At 40.8% G+C, this 18,788-nt stretch overlaps 1 protein-coding gene across 1 annotated transcript; it reads right to left on the reverse strand.

Annotated features, from left to right (window-relative positions):
* Positions 1-2,303: 2,303 nt before the first annotated feature.
* Positions 2,304-8,415, reverse strand: LOC131226284 (E3 ubiquitin-protein ligase CSU1). Its single transcript, XM_058222090.1, has 2 exons — positions 8,035-8,415; positions 2,304-3,198 (listed from the first exon to the last, which is right to left on the reverse strand). Exons 1-2 carry the CDS (start codon positions 8,271-8,273, stop codon positions 2,520-2,522), a joined length of 918 nt encoding a protein of 305 aa, XP_058078073.1. The 5' UTR covers positions 8,274-8,415; the 3' UTR covers positions 2,304-2,519.
* Positions 8,416-18,788: the final 10,373 nt, after the last annotated feature.

The raw sequence follows: 18,788 nt of genomic DNA on the forward strand, positions 1-18,788 counted from the left end.
GTTCTTAATCTATCCACTGATCAAGTGGGCCACGCACCAAGAAATATATTTTAAAGGAATGAATCCGACGGTCTACATTCAAGATGGATTGGTTGCCCAGCCAACGATTGTAATCACATATTTGTAAGATATGCCATGTGTATATATAAAGTTGGCTTGAGCTGGACTGGGCTGGGTGGGGTCGGACTAAAGTGACTTGAACCCAAGCCCAACATAAAATGACTTGAACCTGAGCTGGATGGTCGGGAGGTTCTCTATCATGGTCCATATCAAAGGTGGACCCATGTGGACTGTCCACATCGAAGGTGGGGCTCACACGATGGACAGTCCACATCAAAGGAGGGCCCCACATGACGGATGACCCCATAGGAACATGGCCCACATAATGAATGGTCCACATCAAAGGTCGGCCCCTAATAATAAATAGAGCACATAAAAAGCAAGCCAGTATGACGGAGGACCCACTTCAAAGTCACTTCAAAGGTAGGGCCTACATGATGGGCAATCCACATCAAAGTTGGGATCCACATGAGTGGCGGTGGACATTGATGGATGGCCCACATCATGGTGGGCCCTACATGATGGACCATCTACATCTATGGTTGGCCCTTGATGATGAATGGCCTACATCCAATGTGAGCCTCGGATGATGGACGACCCACATAATGGATGGTCGACATCAAAGGTGGGCTTCACAGGATGGATGACCAGCATCAAGATGGCCCCACATGATAAACAGTCTACATCAAAGGGCAGCCCTAATGATGAATGGCCCACATCCAAGGCAGGCCCCACATGATGGACTTCCCATATGAGAGGTGGGGCCCACATGGACAGTCCACATCAGATGTGGGGACCACATGATGGAAGGTCCACAAGATGGCAGGTGGATATTAAAGGTGAGCCCCACACGATGGATGACAATGTTGGGCCGTACATAATAATGGACTGATGGTAGGCTCCACATGATGAATGACAATATTGGGTCGTACATTATAATGGACAGTGCACATTAAAGGTCAGCCCCTAATGATGAATGGCTTACATCCACGGTGGGCCCTGAATGATGGACGGCTCACATCAAAATTGGGACCCACACAATGAACAATCCACAACAAAGGTTGGCCCCACATGAACTGTGAACATGAGGGTGGACCAAACAAACTAGAGGATAAATTACTTGACTATGATGGAAACAAAATAAAGTTTTTCTACTTTTTAGTTGGCAATTATGTTGTTTACCAAACAAGCTTATTTACATAATCAAGATAAGCTACTTATGGCTTAAGTAGCTTATCTAAAGTAACTTACAATCCAAATGCACCCTTAGAGAATGAGACCTAAATGGCCCTTATCTCTTTCTCAAGAGAGTTCTCCTGTGTTGTTTTCCTTCCAGAGGACCAAATACAATAAAAAGGCATTCTCAGGCTTGAGCCTGTTGTGCTAGGCTCAGGCCTTGTGTCCTAAGCTAGGGCCCAAAACTGAGCTATTGCACGCCTAAACCTTAGCCATCTGTGCTAGGCCTGTGCCGGGCTCAGGCCTTAGGTCTTAAGTTAGGGCCAAACCCGAGCTATTGCGCGTCTAAACCTAAACCAAACTTGTATAAAATATCATACTGATCTAATGATCTTAGCCATCTAATCAAAGCCACTAATATGGACAGTCAAGATACATTGTATAAAATAGGTCAAAACAACAATTACATCCATCTATTTTTATTTTTTTTTAGAAGCAACGCAAGAATTCATTAAATTAGATCCATCTATTTGATAACTCCCATCTTGAATTGCTTATGATTCTAAAGAATTGCTTCTATTTGATTGCCCAATCAGTCTTTACTTTTACATCGCAGCCCTTGATATGTGCTCTAGACAAAATGGACGGTTTATGTTGATTAGTTGGGACTGTCCAATTTACCCGATGCAACTAGGAGCACTGTAACCTGTAGTAATCTTCAGAGCACTGGAGCATTTCTCTATAAAGAGAGGAATTGCATGCTCAAAATCTCAGTTGGTTCAACGGGGGCCTATGGTTCAGTGATAAAAGACCAATGTATGATGCAACCCTTGAGGTGGATCATTGGAAGATCCTAGCAACTAGAACATTTTTTTTTGGTTGAACATGGACCATCACCGCATCTCTCCCTCGCATATCGGAAGACCACAATCTGAACGGTTAGTGCCATCCAATGAGGATGTTTCGGGTCCATGCCACAGTCAATTCACTCACAGTGCGGCCCAACAAACCAATGGTCTGGTTCACCAAACCATGGACCCCACTTCTGCATAATGAAAACCCAAGCATAGCACCGAAGACGAGGATTTCTTAAATCCTCTCATTATGAGGATCTGTATTACAATAAAAGGGAAATGGAAGACAATTGACGCATACCATATGCGTGCGCTAACATATCGTAACTTCATCGTAACTTCAGTATGTATGCCTGCTTCCATACAACCACCATGGACAAACATTGAAAGTAAACAACCGACCGCAAGATGAGAGGTACCTCTTGAGTTTCAGGTCTTGGCAGCAGGTCTCACCAACCCCAATCCCGAACCGCTCCCCAAGTGTTTAAAATCTGTTGCCTCCAGATGATCATCATGGCCAGCGAATCCTGTCCCTCCTTTCTCCAAGCACACCAGATTCCTCTCCTTGCACTCCTTGTTACAAACCAAACAGACCTTATCCACTGCTACAAACCTGTCTGCGCACTTCTTGCAGAAGACGTGCCCGCACGTGTTGATAGCTACGAGCGGAAGCGTGTTGGTGAAGGTCACCTTGCAGCTGGGGCAGATGAAGCCGCCCCCATCAGCCGACTTGGATGTCTTCTGCTCGTTGCTTTCCTCCGTGAAGCGGATCGGGAAAAGGGTCTTCAGCTTGAGCTTCTCTTTGCCTTCTGGGCAGATTGTGCTGATCGAAGGAGCCTCAACCTTCACAGGTGCTTCAGGCGTCGCTGAAGGCAGCCAAAATGCTTTCATGTTGCGGAGCGCTTCCTCTTCGTATGATGTCACCCTTACGCTGTTAGCCCCGTGGAAGCCATTCTTGTCTCGGGCGTAGCTCCGGTCATTGTACTGAGGAACTGCACCGTGGTTCTGCTGATCAAAGGCATCGAGTTCTCTCGCCTTCTGCAGCATCAACTTCTCTTCTTCCTCCTCTTTCTCTTGCTTCTGTTGGAGAGCATGGGCAGCCAGCTTCCTGCAATTTTAGGAAATAACAAATGATAGTCAATAGCACAGCAAAAATTCAAAGCTGGTCAGCTTGTTTTCTCTGAGAAAATGAAAAGACGAATCTTGTAATCATCTTGCCTTCCTCAAAACAGCTTTTAAAAGGCAGATAGGCACAAGTTGGGTTTTTGAAACTGGCCAATGATAGAGGCTGGCATTGACAACACTCACATACCAACACAATCACACGTATTACTAACACCCATCCAACAGAGGAGTTAAAACTCGCGACTCTGGCCAACTCGTCGGTCTTGAGTAGAATTGCAACTGGCCGACTCAGGGGTGACTCGAAGTGTTGATATGATTCAGGTCGGACCAAGTCCTGAGTCGGAGTCAATTTAGAAGAGACTCCTCCATGTCATCAATCAATGCATCCAACTAATACACATGTCCTGAAGAGCAAAAGCAAGAAAAGGACGACCATGGTAGCTGCCTAACATACGGCTGAGCACGAGACGCGCACCAGGAGGGTCATGCTTGAGTAGTTGGATGCAAAAATCAGTAAGGAGCTCATCTATAGACTATACATGTAGGGCCTACAGGTTGGTGAGCCAACCATTGTGTCTTATGCAAGACTCCATGGATGGCCAATTCCCTAAAACACCCAAGGGCAACCTTCAATGCGCCCTTTTCTCCAAATCATGTGTACTGTTGTTGTACCATCTTTTATCTTAACCATTATCAACAACGTCGCACAATATTTTCCATGCCGCGAGATTATCGCAACAACCCTTTGAAATAAATACATTGTATTGTCAAATTGTCAATAGATGCAATAATATTGCTGACATAATCAATAATATTAATGCTAACAACATTAATACCTGTGAAACTCCAGAAATTTTTTTATTTTTTATTTTTTAAAAAATCAGTTTTTTCAACAAAAAATAAAAAATAAAAAAATGGGGGTGGGAATCTCTTCCTAGGGGTGTTTTAAATTAGTGCATCATATGTGCTGAATTATTACATTATTTCTTAAAAATTAGTGCATTAAAATCATATTTATGAATTAAATATTTTATCCAATAGTGCATAGTTTGGGTCCCTATACAATGGAAACCTATCATCTACAATTGTTTTTTTTTGTGATATTTTGAGTCATAGTGATCATTCCAAGAAGTTCCACTAAAATATTCCACCATTTTCACAATGTTTCTGCAAGGTATCCCTCTGACCGTGATACATTCCCTGATATCTATAGTATTATCAATGAAATCGACAAATGTTTCCGTGTCATACGTCTCTGATACATGTAACAATAATGGTATTTTGAACACAATATTTCGTCCTGGGATACCTCCAAGGAATCCATTATCCAAGGTGGATCCCATCATGCCAATGGTTTGGATCACAGAATCCAGCATGGGCAGCACATGCACATGCGCAGAATCCAGCATGCGTAAAATATATGTTTCTTGATGAAAAAAACCTTATAATTCCTCTTCATAATGTTGGTCTATCGACTTGTACTACTTTCACTATCCAAAACTCTGGTGCATGGGTCATATTGCCTTCCAGTATTACACTAAGTTCATGCCCCTATCTCTCTCTGCATGTAAACCCACACCTTGTCCCTCCAGATTCTCTCTCCACTCCACATGAATTGCACACGCCATATCCACTAGTCTCCATCTACAGTAACTGCTGGCCCCACACAACATCATGCTTAAAGCATTGTGTTCCTTCCTAACTAGGACATCATTGAGAATATGCCCCTCTTTTACAAAAGTTCCTTGGGAGAAATGACGAAATTTGCTTCTCTCAAGCAAACCAATAGGGCATTTGACAGGATCTCACAACTCCCCACTAGGCTAATCAGTCTGAATTTATTTATTTTTTATTTCTGCCACTTCTTTGACCTTCAGAGTAAGAGTGATAAATGTGGCATTGAGACCTTGTTCAATTTGGATCTAGTTTGAATTTCGATGTAAACCGCATCAGGTACTCCTTTAGGACATTCGAACAAGTTTGGAAGAAATCCATGGTGACATCATCAGGCCCCAACGCTTTATCTCTATTCATGTCCAGATCTCTTCCTAGAAGTCCTTTGCAAGCCACTCTGCTATCTCAGCGGAGAGCCTCTTGAAACTGAGACCACCAAGCTTTAGCCTTGAGCACTCTCTAAAATATACAACTTGGATAGAAATCAACCATGTCAATAGAAATTTTGGTAGTATCTTTGATGCAAGCCTGATTGGTGGGATAGGCAACCAATTAAGAAGATGTGAATTGTTGACGAAGGTGGACCAATGGAAGACATACCCAAAGCTTTCAATGGCTTGGATCAGCTGAGGTGGTGGGACACACAGGATAAACGAGGGTTCTGATCTCTGCCAAGAGGATGTCATAATGAACCATCCTCTGTTACTTTCTCCTTACTTATATATTAGTATGTCTTTCCATAAACCATCTTCCTTGGTTCAATATCTCAGCAACCATTTTGTTAATAGGGACTTATCGTAATGTGTAGATCTTCGAGATCTGCATCCCCCCTGAAGGTTGCATGCCTCTCCCAACTTCACCAAGTGGAATGCCTTGCACACTGAAAAAACAACATCAAATAAATTTGCATGCTGAATAAGGCAATCTTAATCAGCATTATTCGACCCCAAGGGACAAGTATTTTCTTTTCCATGCCGATAACTATCTTTTACCCCTTCCACCACCTTATCCCACAAGTGTTTGGGCAGTTCTCCTACACAAAGTGGTAGACCAGGTAATGAAAATGGCAGATTGGACAAACATCACATTCTACAACCAAACACCCCGGCTGGAGCCTTCACACCTTCCTCATATCAAGCTTGGACCCCATGATTTCGCTTTTAGCAAGATTAATTTTCTGACCTGAGACTGCTTTGAAACATCTTAGAAACGTGTTCATATTCATAATTTGGGTGGTTTGTTTAGCATAAAAGAATCAAGTCATCAATGTATTGCAAGTGGTATACCTAGAGGGTTAATTGGTTCACCTCAAAGTCGCTAATGAGGCTCTCATGAGACACCACTTCAATCATTTTGCTTAGCGCTTCCACTACAACAATGAAAAGGGAGAAAGCAGATCACCTTGATTTATGCCCTTGGAACCTTTGAAAAAGCCAATAGGAAACCCATCCACAAGGATTGAATATTGAACTGAAGTCACCATTTAAGACAAGAGTCTGCCTGGACAAAGAGCTTTATCTTTTCCCAGTTGCCTATTTGATCTCATCTTCCTTTATCGGCTTTCCGCATCGAATTTGCATCATTGCAAGTCCTTTTGAAATACAAATTATCAAGGTTGGATGATTCCGTCCATCATCCGTCAAAAAATAATAATAATATATAAAATGAATAAACTTCACAACCGTTCCTCTACAAGTCTGGATCCTGTTAGTCCTTTTAGCATTAGCGAACCCTTGTAGAATTTGGTTTGCTTGCAGACCTCTTCGAGCCGAGTTACCTTGGACCTTTGCCTCCACATAATCTCCTTCCTTCGAAAAATTTGTCATTCTTGTCACCCTCTTGATGATGTTGTGTATAACGATTTTCAAAAAAAATTAAAATTAAAAATCGGCCAATATATCATTCGCATGACCATATCGGACTCTCAAGAAACCAATTCATGTAGAAAACATTTTCAACCACAGGTCTAACTTGCATTACATGGAAATAATGGAGATCCTCCCTGACTTTCCTATCAAATTTATCAACTCCTCAAGTTGGATTACCAAAGTTTCCTCCTTAAAACAAAACAATGCATGATTCTTTCTCCTCACTCTTTTCTCTAATTAATCACAAACCCAAGCCCTGATTTAGCACTAAGGAACCTAGACAATGGAAACAATAAAACCTTCACTAATCCTATCATTTGTTTCCAACCGCCCAAACACCAACATTGTTTCCGCCCATATCAATGTACCACCATGTAGGCACCACTAGTGTCCTTTTTTGTAGAGCGAGCAAGCTAAATGTACTGGCAAGAGGTTACATTTTTTACATAGTTGTCAACTTCACTGAGGCATGCAATTATCACAGCATGCTGGGTTGTCTGCATTAAGACACTTAGAAATCTGCCCATCTACCAAATTCACATTCATCGCCTCTCCCCAAAAGCTTCCATCTTTGCTAAATCGCCAGATCCATTTTCCCACAGGTGCCTCATTTGGATCTTCCATCCTCTTAATTCCATTCCACAGCCAAATTTTTAGTCCAGGCCATCTGCTATAGGGGATACCATGGCGGCACATGTAGTGGCATGTAGGGGAGGAATTAGCAAACCTCTACATTACCATCATGGAGTTTTAATTACAATTCCTAACAAAGGCAATCAATTCTGTCACTCTTCAGAAATCACGACTGATGGCTTGGATCCAGCACACGAGTACCATGGAAGCACATGCAGTGGCGTGTAGAGGTAGAATTAGCAAACCTGTACATTACCATCATGGAGTTTTGAATACAATTCCTGACAAAAGCAATCAATTCCATCACTCTTCAGAAATCACGACGGATGGCTTGGATCCCGTGCATGAGTACCATGGCCGCACATGTAGTGGCATGTATAGGTAGAATTAGCAAACCTCTGCATGACTACCATGGAGTTTTGAATATAATTTCTAGCGAAACCAATCAATTCCTTAGCTCTTCAAAATCATGAGAATACCAAAGACAAAGATATATCAAAAACCGCCGAAAACCCAGATTGGAATTTCCCAAATAATCAATGCAAATAAACATAGCCCTCGACGAACACAAGGCGAAGAGAAGTCAAGAATTTTTTATTTTTATTTTTTAAAAAGGAAGGTAATGGAAGAGAGATCGTTCTAACCTTTGGATGTCCTTCTTTTGGGAGAGGAGGCATTCGAGAATGCATTCCTTGCAGAAGACATGGCCTTTCTGGCAGCAGAGAGGGTCGATGAAGGGCTTGATGCAAAGACAGCAAGCATCAAAGGGCTTTATGGAGTCCTTGCCCAACCTTTCCTTCTGAGTTCCGTATCCCAGCTTCCGCTTCTCATCGTATGTGAAGAAGGCTAGGTCGTTGTTGTTCTTCGAGTGCCGCTGCGGCATGATTTATTCGATTCCCTTCCTTTCTCTCTCTTTCTCAGATGAATCAAAACCCTAACCCTAACCCTAATCGATCTGAAATACGAGAGCCAATTTACGAGAAAGAGAAATCCGAGTTTTGATTTGGATATCTATTTCGACGTTTATTAATAAAATAAAATAGAAGAGATGATGAGATCTTCCTTTCTAACGTCTCCCGCTCGGACGGGAAACACCCAAGCTAGTGGGACCCACCATGTTGTGTTTGTATAATCCACTCCGTCCATTAGTTTCTATCCTAGAATCTAGGGCTCTGAGCAAAAAACCATCTGGATCCACAGATCAGGTGCAGGAACGATAGGGATAGGATCCCAACCATAGGTTTGTGTGTGGGGTCGTCATGGTATTTATTTTTCATCAGACCCGTTAATCAGGTGTAAATCACTAATATTGAGTGGAATTAAAAAAATCAGACTGATCCAACTATCATGTGGGCCACACCTTGTGAACTTGGAGATTCTAGTAGCAGTTTTTCATTGTTTCAGTTGGTGTGGTCCATTAGATATTATTATTTATTATTTTTTTCCTTTGTACGGTAAAAGTAATGATTAATACCTGATGGACGGAGTGGATTTACTTGTAAAACACTATAGACTCCACAGTGTTTGGGTATTTTAGGCCGCTGTAAAACAATTGCGTAGACGAGGACCGGAATTACCTACAACACTTTGTTTTAGGCGCTGGGTAAAACGAAATCGGATTGCGTACTGAGCTACTCAGTACGCTCATCCTAATGAGTAAACTCAGTTGGGCCCACCTTGACTGTATATAGACTATCCACGCTGTCCATCAGTTTTTCCATCTAATTTAAGGGGTTGATCCCAAAATTAAAGCATATTCAAAGATCAAGTGGATCATACCACAGGAAACAGTAGGTATAATGATTTCTACCGAAACCTTTTTAAGCCCTACAGTGATGTTTATTTGTCATCCAACCTGTTCATGAGATCGTAAAGAAATGTACGAACGGTAACACAAACACAGGCTTGATCCAAAACTTCTATGGCATATAAAAATAATTCAACGATAGACATTCAAATCAACTGTTTCCTTTAGTGTGTTACATTTGAACATTTTATTTTATTTATTTTTAGCTCAAACATTAAGATTATCTGAAAAAAATGGTTGGACAGAGTGAATAAGATAAATGAATCAAAGTGGCCCTTACAGAGTTTACTCAGTACGCTCAGCCAAGTCAGTACTTGGGCTTAGCGTACTGAGTAAACTCTTTGTTACTCACTCCGCTTAGCGTGCTGAGTAAACTCCGCGAGGTTCACCTTGATTTATTTATTTTATCCACACTATTCATCCATTTCAAAAGATAATTTTAGAGCTTGAGCCCAAAAATTAGGCATATCCACTAATCAAAAGGACCACACCAGAGGAAATAGTTGAATTGAATGTCTACTGTTGAAGATTTCTTAAGGGCCATGGAAGTTTTGGATCAAGCTTATATTTGTGTTTTCCCTTCATCCACGTCTACATGATCTTATGAACAGGTTGGATTACAAATAAACATCATTGTGAGGACTAGAAAGGTTTCAACGGTGGAATTTATTATCCCTACTGTTTCCAGTGGTATGAACCACTTGATCTTTTGATATGCTTCATTTTTGAGATCAACCCCTTAAACTATATGTAAAAACAGATGGACAGCATGGATAGACTACATACATTCAAGGTGGACCCAACTGAGTTTACTAAGTACGAGAAGAGCGGACTCGGTAACTCAGTACGCAATCCGATTTCGGGTAAAACACCCAGACGCGGATTGCGTCCTCCCCCGCTCAAACGGTGATCCGTCCGGGCAGGGCTCTGTGTGGCCCACCGTGATTTGATTATTTTATCCACACCGTTCATCACTTTTCTCATATCATTTTAAGATATCATATAAGAAATGAAGCAGATACACATTTCCAGTAGACCACATCAAAGGAAGCTGCAGTGATAATGACACCCACCATTGAAACCATTCTAAGGGCCCCCGAGATGGTTTTTTACTACCCAACCTATTAATAAGGTCATGGAAACTTAGATGAAGTGAAAACACAAATTTCAGCTTGATCTGACACTTCTCCAGCTCCCAAGAAGTTTTTAATGGTGGACGTTCAATCCCCACTTTGTGATGCACGCAAGCCCCAAAACTACCTCAATTTTTTTCTCATACCTTAAAATAATCATATAAAAACTATTAACGGTGTGGATAAAATACCTACATCACGTTGGGCCCCACAGAGCAGGGTAGGACGCAATCGTCCTAAAACACCCAAGCTCTGTGAGGTAAAACATGCTGCATATGTAGAATCTCCTCCGTCCATCCAGTGAAAACTATTATTAGGACCGTAGATACATAAGATAAGCTGAATTGGAAACTCATGTTGGCCACACCAATGGGAACAGTGTAAAGTTATTATCAAAGCAAGTTCACACGGTGCGGTCTGCGTGAGTTTTGTATAAGAATGATTTTTATATATTTATCTTCAAAGGTTTTGTTGCACCTGATAACGGATTTCACGAGCGATGCACACAACGGTGCCTGCACAAGCATACCCATGGTTGGCATTCCATATCCATTATTCCATGTAGCTGACTTCAAATCATTTAATTTTGTTAGTGAATTCATTTGCTTCCCGTTAGAACATAACATGTAGTATGAAATATGATAGACTAGGTGGATTTTGGTCTAGGGTGGTTAATGGGCTGAGCCCGGGCCTATAAAATTCAACATTTTGAATTGGCTTAAAAAAATCAAAATCCAGGCGAGGCGAACCATTAGCCCGGCCCATTGACATCCCTAGATTTTATATGTACAATATGGACTCTGACTTAGTTGTTTCATACCTTGTTAGTTTCTCCAGTTACCCTCAATTTTTACCACCACCAAGCCCAACATAGTAATAATTGGTCCAATTCAAATGTAACAAGTAAAAGAATTTAAATTTATTGTATTTTTTATGGTATTATTGTGAAATTTTTTTATTTGGTGATTATTTAACATAAAAGTAATGTTGATCTTACCATCCTAAATCAAATAAAAAATGGTGGTTAAATATAAATATTGTCAAGAGATAGATAAAGTAATTCATAATCATAGCGTATTTTCTTTACATTACTAACTTCAATAATGAAGTGAACAGGTCCTTGGTAAGACAAGTGGGGTGAAGGATTGAGATCAAGTTGCTAGTCTGAGGGCTCATTAGTCTAGATTATGTCATGCTCAATGAGACATTGGAACTTATTTCATCATTAAACCTAAGGATATGAGGAGTTGGGATTTTAGTTGTATGTGTGCCAGCTCTCTTTGAGAAGGCTATAGCGTGGACTATAAAAGTTTTCTGTTGGGCCAACATTTAAAAAGTTTTAAAGGTATTTTGCCAGGGTTTTCAACCATTAAAGTTTTGTTTTTACTATTACAATTGTTTTAATTGTACTTGATGATGAGATGATGGTCCAGATCTAATAATATACCATCTAACCAACATCAACATATACTCTTTGGTGGAAGGCTATGACAATGGATGGATTTCATCATAAGTACATACATAGATGGGGCAACTTATGTGTTTCCATTTGTGCAGAGGGACTCTGAAAAACTGCAAGATGGTGTAGTACCTTTGAATGTTAGATCTCCGGCGGATCACGCTCATGAGAAGCGGATTTTGAAATGTTTAGGTGTGATTGTAGATATATTATGTTTGACCGAAGTCACTACTAGTCAATTATTCCAATTTCATTGTCGGGTAAACCCCGTAAAATGTTAAGATAAATGATCCGAGGATTCCCCGTCCTAAAATGATTCATCAATCTGCGGTTGAACATTATTAGTAAAGAACCATAGTTACAGAGAAGTAAGGTGTTAGGTACCCACCCTACTTGTACAAATGTATAGTTTCTACTTCACGAGATCTCTCAAACTCTTGATAATAGGATTACTTATTGCATACTAATGATGCAAGGGTGTATGCAATATTGTCTTAAATGCAATGCAGACTATGGGCTATAGCCCACTTGCCGTGCATAGACTAATTGATTAGAGTTTTTTATGGGCAATATTCAATTATATCGACAAGCCACGGAGCATACGCTCGAATCGATTAGGTGCATAATGCTATACGATGCAATGTTAATGGATGCCGTAATCGATGGAGTTGAGAAAGGACAAAATGTTACACAGTGCTAATATAAGAGTTGGTGAAGTTGATTTCAGAAGTTAGATGGTTGGATGAATCGTAATGTCGCAAGGATTTGATTAAGTGGATTGGATTAGGACTTGGTTCATTTGCTCGAGAGGCTAAGGATCTAACCGCTATAGGCTAAACCTGAGCTACGCTCTCTTCTGCTGCTCTTTCCTCTTCTCAGTGAAGGGATGAAATGGTTAGGTTAAGGGGGACTTAAGAAAGAAGACATTTCTGGATGAAATGATTTTCCAATATGCTTAAAATGAAAAGGGAATGGGGCTATTTATAACATTTTAGCCTAGTTTTTTTAGTAATTCTTGAAAAGTTTGGGGTTAAAAGGGTTTACATTTGAGATTACCACGTGGTAACGTCTTAATAGTTAGATTGGAGGGTAAAAGGATAAATATGGGTCAATGAGCGGGGTACTAGAGACATTTCATGCCGCTATGTGTGTTGACCTCAACTTTGAAGTAGACCCACATGTGTGGAGCTCCTAGGGGGCTGCTGGCATGTAACAACCCGTCCAACCAGTATAGTGTCCTGGGGTGTCCACGTAGAATTTTCCACAAGACCGATCACTTAAACCATGTGCGGTGAGGTACCACAAGCAAATCAACCTAAGATTAGCCCATTAGAATAAGCCGGTCGGGACATGACAGGACCCGGTGCGGGCCGTCTAGCCAGATGACTCATTTGCCCTTATTGACAGCCCGTGTGTGCTACACCGTGACACAGGAAGGTCAGAAAATTCTAAAAATAAAGGGGACCATCAATCTCATTGGGCTTGTGAACCATCGCGGACCATAGACCCAGCGGACACCCATAAGTGGGATCTGGCACTAACTAAGTGCACCCCACCAATGCCAGGACTGAAATTTGGCGCTTGCAAATGAAACTGAGATACCAGACTATCCAACCGTCAGATCTATTCCACATTTACGGTGGAGGTCTAATGAATTTTCCTACACCCGTCCACCAACTTTGGGACCCGATCGTGGAACGGTTACCGTCGATCACAAATCGAACCCGTACGACCAAACCCCAGATCCGATCGTCCCCAAATTTTGCATGGCCCTTCATCGGGTCATGAAGCATCTATCCTAGAAATTTCATAGCCATAGGGCCACCAGAACCACTCCAATCACCAGAATGGACCCCTAAGGGCCGTTTAAAGATCAGAACCGTTGACTCAAACCCCACAACCGTCCATCCGTTTATTTCCAAATTTTACATGGGCCCTAATCGGGCCACAGGGCCCTTACCCACCAAATTTGGTGGCCAAAGGAGTATTAGAGCCACACCAACCCCAAAAGTGAGTCCTAGTAAGCTATTTTGGAAATTTGAGGAAACTTAAGGCCAAAGGGCCTAAGTCTAGGGAATAAACCCTAGCTCCCATAACACTCTCAATTCCTACAACCACCAAGGGAGAAAGAGAGTAAAGGAGAGTGAAGGGAAGAAAGAGAGAAAGGGAGTGAGATTCAAGGTGGATCCTAGATCGAGGAGGGGACTAAGGTGGCCGATCTTGCATCTCCTTATCCTTCTTCCAAAGGGAAAACCCAACACTACAACCTCAAGAATCGTTCGTTGATCGTCTAGGTAAGATCTTTCATCCTTTTTGCTTGAAACCCTTGTATAGAGGAGAGGCTTACATGGGATTCTAACATACAAATGTATGCTTTAGGGATTTCGGCGATTCAATCCCAAAATCCCCGCTCCTAAGTCGTTCATAAGCCTCCAACGAATTCAAAGGTGCAGACTATTGATCTTAGGTGGCCTAGCACCAATTCTAATACGAGTTTAATGATTGTGAATGCTTGGATGCTATATTTGGAAGGTCTAGAGGAACCTTAGGAATTGTATAGATTTGCATGCCTAGCTCTCAAATTGGTGTGGATTTTGCCTCTTGCATGATATTATGTATAGATGATAGCTTGCTCATGGGTGTAGATTCTTTTCCCTCATATTTGTGCTTTATTGGGTGAATGATTTACTACCATCGTGCTCATGATTTCTTTAGTTGGAGGAAGTGCTCAACTTCCTCACAAACCCACACACTCACACACACCTTGTTTCTTGAAAATGTTTACTTGCTTGGTAGGAGTATTCGCTTGTATGGTTGAGATCCATGAGAATATGATATTATTATGTTAGTTGATGATTTAGATAGTTGGCATATTATGGATCACCTTTATTCTAATGGGTTGGTCAGGAACATGATGAGAAACGGTAGTCCCATCGGTAGGACTATGCTATGGCTAGACTTGTGGGTTTGGGCGGGTGTGTTCGGGTGGCTGTAGTTTGACTACATGGGTCCTTGGTGCCCGATGTCACTCGTCTCACGCTTGCCTGACTCGTGCGATTTAGCCTACTGCCTGACCAATCTTGATTGTTAACTCTGTTTGTTCACCTAGGTATGGAACCTGGAATACCCTACAACCGTGATAGCCCATCAATAACCCGCTTGTAATTGGTCCACAGCCTCGTGAGCCGAGTATGGTGGAATGAGACACTGTGTCCAAGCCGTCGGCCAATGCTGGGGTACCGCGCCTCCCCGTAGTGACCGCAAGCGATCCCTTTCTCACCGCACTCCTCATGTGCTTGAAGTCGGGGATGAGGAACCCGACGGGATCACGGACCGCGGGGTCTCGGCCTCACGCATTGGGGGGTCTTGGCCTCGCAACCCGTTTAGGGCGTTGATACGTGGGGTATACCAGATTCCCATATCTGCTGGATGAATGGACCTAACTAATAACTCGGCTAACACGATCGCATTGCATCACACTAGTTAGGGTGACGACTCAGTAGTCGAGGTCGCATTGAGGGAGTGTTGTCATTTGCAATCGTTAGATGGTGTCGCTCGAGGGAGCGTTGTGGTGAGGGCATGCATCATGTCATGCTGCATACATGCTCATTAATAAGATTACTTAAACGTATGTGATTGTTTGCTTTTCATTAAGACCGTATTATAATTGATGCCTGTGATAACTTGATAATAATAGCACCTACTGAGTTGATCACTCACTCCCACTCTGGGACGGTGTTTTAAAACACCAACCAGACTCGTTCATAGATGCAGGTGATTCAGGACTGGAGGAGCCTGACGAGTCGAGCCTCGACGAGGAGGACAAGTTATCTTATTTCCAGCTGATGGGAGGCTCTCCATTGGCATGATGGGCAGGGTTGGGATGGCTGGGCAGTGGGCTCAGCCTTATTCTTTTTGGACATAATATTCTTTTTTTGTTTTGGTTAGGCAACGCCTTGTGCGACCCATTTATATTTTGGTCCTGTATATACATGTCAGACCTCTTTCATTTCAGCAGACTTGCGTGTTTATGTTTCATGTTCAGGAAATTTCAGGCTGCGCAATTTAAACAGATTTAACGCATATTAATAAAAATCTGTCAATGGTGACTCTTGGGAACTCGGGAGTTGAGCGTATGCGCGACCCCCGATTTTCAAGGCGTTACACGGCATCACATGATGCCTCATGCTTTTTGCAAGTGAGCTCCTTTACATGTGTGCTAGCTCTGCTCCAAAGGATGATGCATTGCTAGTGCTCCTGATCTCGCGAATGAGGCTTAAGTAATGGTTTGGTTTAAGCTCGATTTAGGGCTTTGCCTAACTAGGTGAGTTTACTGGGTATGTTGATAAGGAAGGCTAATTGGGTGTGTGATTGTTTGCCTCCAAGTGCAGAGGTTCGTAAGTAATATCCCGTGAATATAGGGTCGATCCCACAGGGAGATGAATTGTGAGAATGAGAAAATCAAATGCAAAATAAACTAAGTAATAAAAATTAAATTGATGATTTGATTTTGGGAGTTTTGAATGGATGTAATTCAGCTGAATTAAAACAACACCCAAGCTTCAAAGTTCCACACGTAGGTTAATATTCCAAAATCATGATGACTTGGATAATACAACTAGGATCTGAGCACTATAATCGGCCTAATTGGAAAATAAAACAGTTTAAACATTTTTATAAAATGATATAAAATATTAGAAAATCATGGATTTGCACCATTGATATATATTCTCAAGCACTAGTGATTTTAAGAATTCATATCCATAAAATAATGAATATCAAGGAAATGTAGCAGGCTGAGAACCCCTCCTATCTAGGAAATCTAATTGATCCGGGTTAAGCTTATTTATCAATGTGGATCTCATATGATGGAAATATATGATTCTCATATGAGGCTAAAAAACTAAACTTAGACAATTAACAACATGTATATACCACTCTTCTCATCATTAAAACAATCGATCTTCATAATTATGAAAACATTAAACCAATATGCTTCCCTTTTAGCTTGCGCTAGAGAGAATTGGAAAAACTTAACTATGTTTTTTTTAAAAAAAACAACAAGAATGACTAAATATTCAAAAACTTGTAAAGAAAAACAAATTAAAACTATGAAACTTTCAAAATACCCAGGATAAAACTCTCTAAAAAACTTAAATCTTGCTTTGAAATGTCTTAAATGATGCTTATGAATACCTTGAGAAGCCCTATTTATAAGTGGGGAATTCCCTCCTTCAAATTGGTTTGAAAAATTCGAAAACCGCTTCAAAATTTCTCATTCCATGTACGCTCCGTGTAAACCCTTCGATGACATCGAACCTAGTTTGATGTCATATAAGACTAACTTCGATTCATGGAACTGGTTTTGATGTCATCGAAGACTGTATCCAATTTGTCCAGCGACCAAACTTGATTTTCCTGTAATTCTTTGATGTCATTTAAGATCCTTCGATTCATCGAAACTAGTTCGATGAATCTAAGCTCAGATCTTGCGAATTTCTACACTTCCCTTAGTTTTCTTGACTCTTGGAGTCTTGAAATCTTCAATCTCAGTCTCCAAAAGTCCATTATTTGCTTTGGTGATTCTTGAGCATCAAATTCATGCTTTTAACATTCTTTTCAATTTAAGCTCTTAAACTCACCTTTTAACACAAACATGTATAAAATATACCATTAAGCAGTATAATGTTCATAACACCAAGATATAAATGAGAGAAAATATGCAATATTTGCCACTCAACAATGTGTCGACTCAATAAGTTGACTTGATCAGCTAACTCGGTGAGTAAACTGGGTTTGACTTAATTTTTTAATAGGGTTAGGCTTTCAAACTTTGGTTTTAGGGTTAGGGTTTAGCTGGGCCTGGTTGACTGGGATTTTGCTTTGGGTTGAGATTATGTTTATGGTTTGAATTTTAGGATTATGATTCATAGGGTATGGGCTTATAGGGTTTAGGGGGTTATGTCTAAGGTTTGGATTAGGAGAAAGTTTAGTTTGGGATTTCATCTAATCTTAACAGCTTGTTGACCTGGAGTAGGTTGTTAATCCCTCATCATAAGATTTTACGTAAAAGGGGAAAGTGACCTATAGAAAGAAAATAGAGAGGAAGTGTGTAAGAGAGATTTTAGAGTATATCTTTCATGGGTAACAACTCATAAGTTACTGATTTACAAGGCTTTATATGGGCTAAATTGTCAAAAAAATAATCCAAAGGTGGTAAGAGTGTGATAAAAGTGAGGTGAGAAAATGATTACCTTTCTTAATTAAAATCCTGGTAGAAAAACTGATTCCTGAACAACATCTTTCGCGAACTGCAATTGGTAGTGTGATAAGTTATTTAATTTTTGCAAAGAATGATTGTATGGTAGAAGATGCAATGCATGCTATTTTTATAATTTACTTCTGATAGTAAATTTATTTGCTTGCCGTTTTATACATATATTTAATATGCTATAGTGAATTACAAAAAATTTATTCATTTATTTTATTTTGCCTCTACTTTAATTTTTTGTATTTGCTACGTGACATTATTAGCTATTTTATGTCGTTTGTGCATGCAAAGGAGTTTGTGAATTTGTTTAAATCACAACCAATGGTATTGATCAAAACATCCCACAAAATGCAATAATGGCAAGATGAGGTCCACCAAACACTTCCATGGGCTAGTGGGCAAAATCATCCATCAGCTGATGGAATCCATATGGTAAGTTGTTGGCCTTTATACTTCGCACACCATGCTTACCAACCCAAGTTTCTGGTGGACCCCACCAAAGGAATATAGTGGTGACTAAACACCTACCATTAAAAACTTCCCAAGCCCATGATAATGCCAAACGTACTTTTTTTCTTTTACATCCAGACCGTTGATAAGTTAAACCATCCCTTTTTTCAGTCCATTTTAGAACGTGTTCCCAAAAAATTAATTAGATTTAAGTTTCAGGTGGACCACACCAAAGGAATATAGTAGTGACTAAACACCCACCATTAAAAACTTCCCAA

This window comes from Magnolia sinica, chromosome 14, assembly GCF_029962835.1.
Source record: "Magnolia sinica isolate HGM2019 chromosome 14, MsV1, whole genome shotgun sequence".
NCBI lineage: Eukaryota > Viridiplantae > Streptophyta > Magnoliopsida > Magnoliales > Magnoliaceae > Magnolia > Magnolia sinica.

What these genes read in the sequence shown, in the direction of transcription:
- LOC131226284 (XM_058222090.1), bottom strand. Translation starts at nt 8,273, where the DNA reads ATGCCGCAGCGGCACTCGAAGAACAACAACGACCTAGCCTTCTTCACA. An exon ending in CAAAAGAAGGACATCCAAAG is followed by an intron (nt 3,199 to 8,034) that starts GTTAGAACGATC and finishes CTAAAATTGCAG; the next exon opens with GAAGCTGGCTGCCCATGCTC.